We start from the raw sequence: 1,622 nt of genomic DNA, 5'->3' as shown, positions 1-1,622 counted from the left end.
TGCCCGTATGGCGACGGGAGTGAGCGCGGGTTTACCCTCCACAACGTCCCCGATGGCGTAGACGTGGGACAGGTTGGTCTGCTCCGCGTCGTTGACAGGTATTTTGCCGGTCCTGTTCGTTTCCGGAAAGGAAAAAGTAATCGTGACCAACTCCATGCTGCTGCATGACGAATACTATTCCAGAAGACTAAACACACAGGCAAAGACCTTCCGCTAGGAAGTCACGCGCCTCACGTTCTATTTACCTACGAGGTTGATGACTTTAGGTAACAAAAGGTTTTTGTGGCTACAAAAGAGTCGCTCTGGCGAAACTATGCATGTTTCTTGGGTGTGTAGGATATCTGCAGACGTCCCTGCCGTTGCACTCAGAGTTTTGGAATTTTTCTCCTTGTCTGACCAAGGGCATAAAAATTCACTCTAAATCACAGACAGTAGGTCAATCTATCTGCACTACTATTTTTTTTTGAGACAGAGTCTCACTGTGCTGCCCGGGCTAGAGTGCCGTGGCGTCAGCCTCGCTCACAGCAACCTCCAACTCCTGGGCTCCAGTGATCCTCCTGCCTCGGCCTCCCGAGTAGCTGAGACTACAGCCATGCGCCACCATGCCCGGCTAATTTTTTCTATATGTTTTTAGCTGTCTGATTAATTTCTATTTTTGGTAGAGATGGGGTCTCACTATGTTGTCCAGGCTGGTCTCGAACTCCTGAGGTCAAACAATCCGCCCGCCTCGGCCTCCCAGAGAGCTGGGATTACAGGCGTGATGCACTACTGTTTTTTAAAATCACTGTTTAATGCATGAGCTTTCTGAGGCATGCAGTAAGTTACTGACTGAATTATGAAGATACTGAAAACAAACAGCTGGTACGGTGCTTATTATAATAAGATAAATTTAAAGCTTGAGAATTTTATATCTTAGTCATTAAATGAGAATTTCTAAGGGGTGATGTGCGGCCAAATTTTGCTTTGTGTAGGATCATCCCACGTATACTTACTTCTCATTAATTGTGACACCAATCTTCTCCAAGCCTAGTTTCTTTGTACAGGAGTCACGACCAATCGCTAGCAAAACCTGTATTTACAAAGGGATCAAAAACACAAATTACCCACATTGGTAACGAAAGAGGCAACATCACTGTAGATCCTTCAAACATTACAAGGACAATAACAATAGCACAAAGAACCTACGCCAATAAATTTGGCAGCTTAGTGAAATAGATGCTTTAAAAGACACAATTTACCGAACTCACGCACAAAAGTCTGAATACACTTAAGACACGGGTTAAACTGTGTCCCTTCAAAATTCATATGTTGAGGCCGGGCGCGGTGGCTCACGCCTGTTAATTCTAGCTCTCTGGGAGGCCGAGGTGGGCGAATTGTTTGAGCCCAGGAGTTCGAGACCAGCCTGGGCAACATAGCAAGACCCCATCTCTACTAAAAATAGAAAGAAATTAATCGGGCAGCTAAAAATATATAGAAAAAATTAGCCGGGCATGGTGGCGCATGCCTGTAGTCCCAGCTACTCAGGAGGCCGAGGCAGGAGGATCGCTTGAGCCCAGGAGTTTGAGGTTGCTGTGAGCTAGGATGGCGCCACGGCACTCTAGTCCGGGCAACACAGTGAGACT

General features: G+C 46.5%; 1 protein-coding gene across 1 annotated transcript in view; it reads right to left on the bottom strand.

Moving 5' to 3' along the window:
- LOC105822098 (thioredoxin reductase 3-like) overlaps positions 1-1,622 on the bottom strand; it is a 34,718-nt gene that overhangs the window by 7,247 nt on the left and 25,849 nt on the right. Inside the window, exons 10-11 of the mRNA XM_012659036.1 lie at positions 993-1,069; positions 4-112 (exon numbers count right to left, since the gene is read on the bottom strand). Coding sequence (XP_012514490.1) covers positions 4-112; positions 993-1,069 — 186 coding nt within the window. The remainder of the gene's footprint in view (positions 1-3; positions 113-992; positions 1,070-1,622) is intronic.

Source organism: Propithecus coquereli, unplaced genomic scaffold (assembly GCF_000956105.1).
Source record: "Propithecus coquereli isolate 6110/MARCELLA unplaced genomic scaffold, Pcoq_1.0 Scaffold596, whole genome shotgun sequence".
Lineage (NCBI taxonomy): Eukaryota > Metazoa > Chordata > Mammalia > Primates > Indriidae > Propithecus > Propithecus coquereli.
Note: the sequence above shows the minus strand (reverse complement) of the source record. Positions and strands in the feature narration are given on the sequence as shown.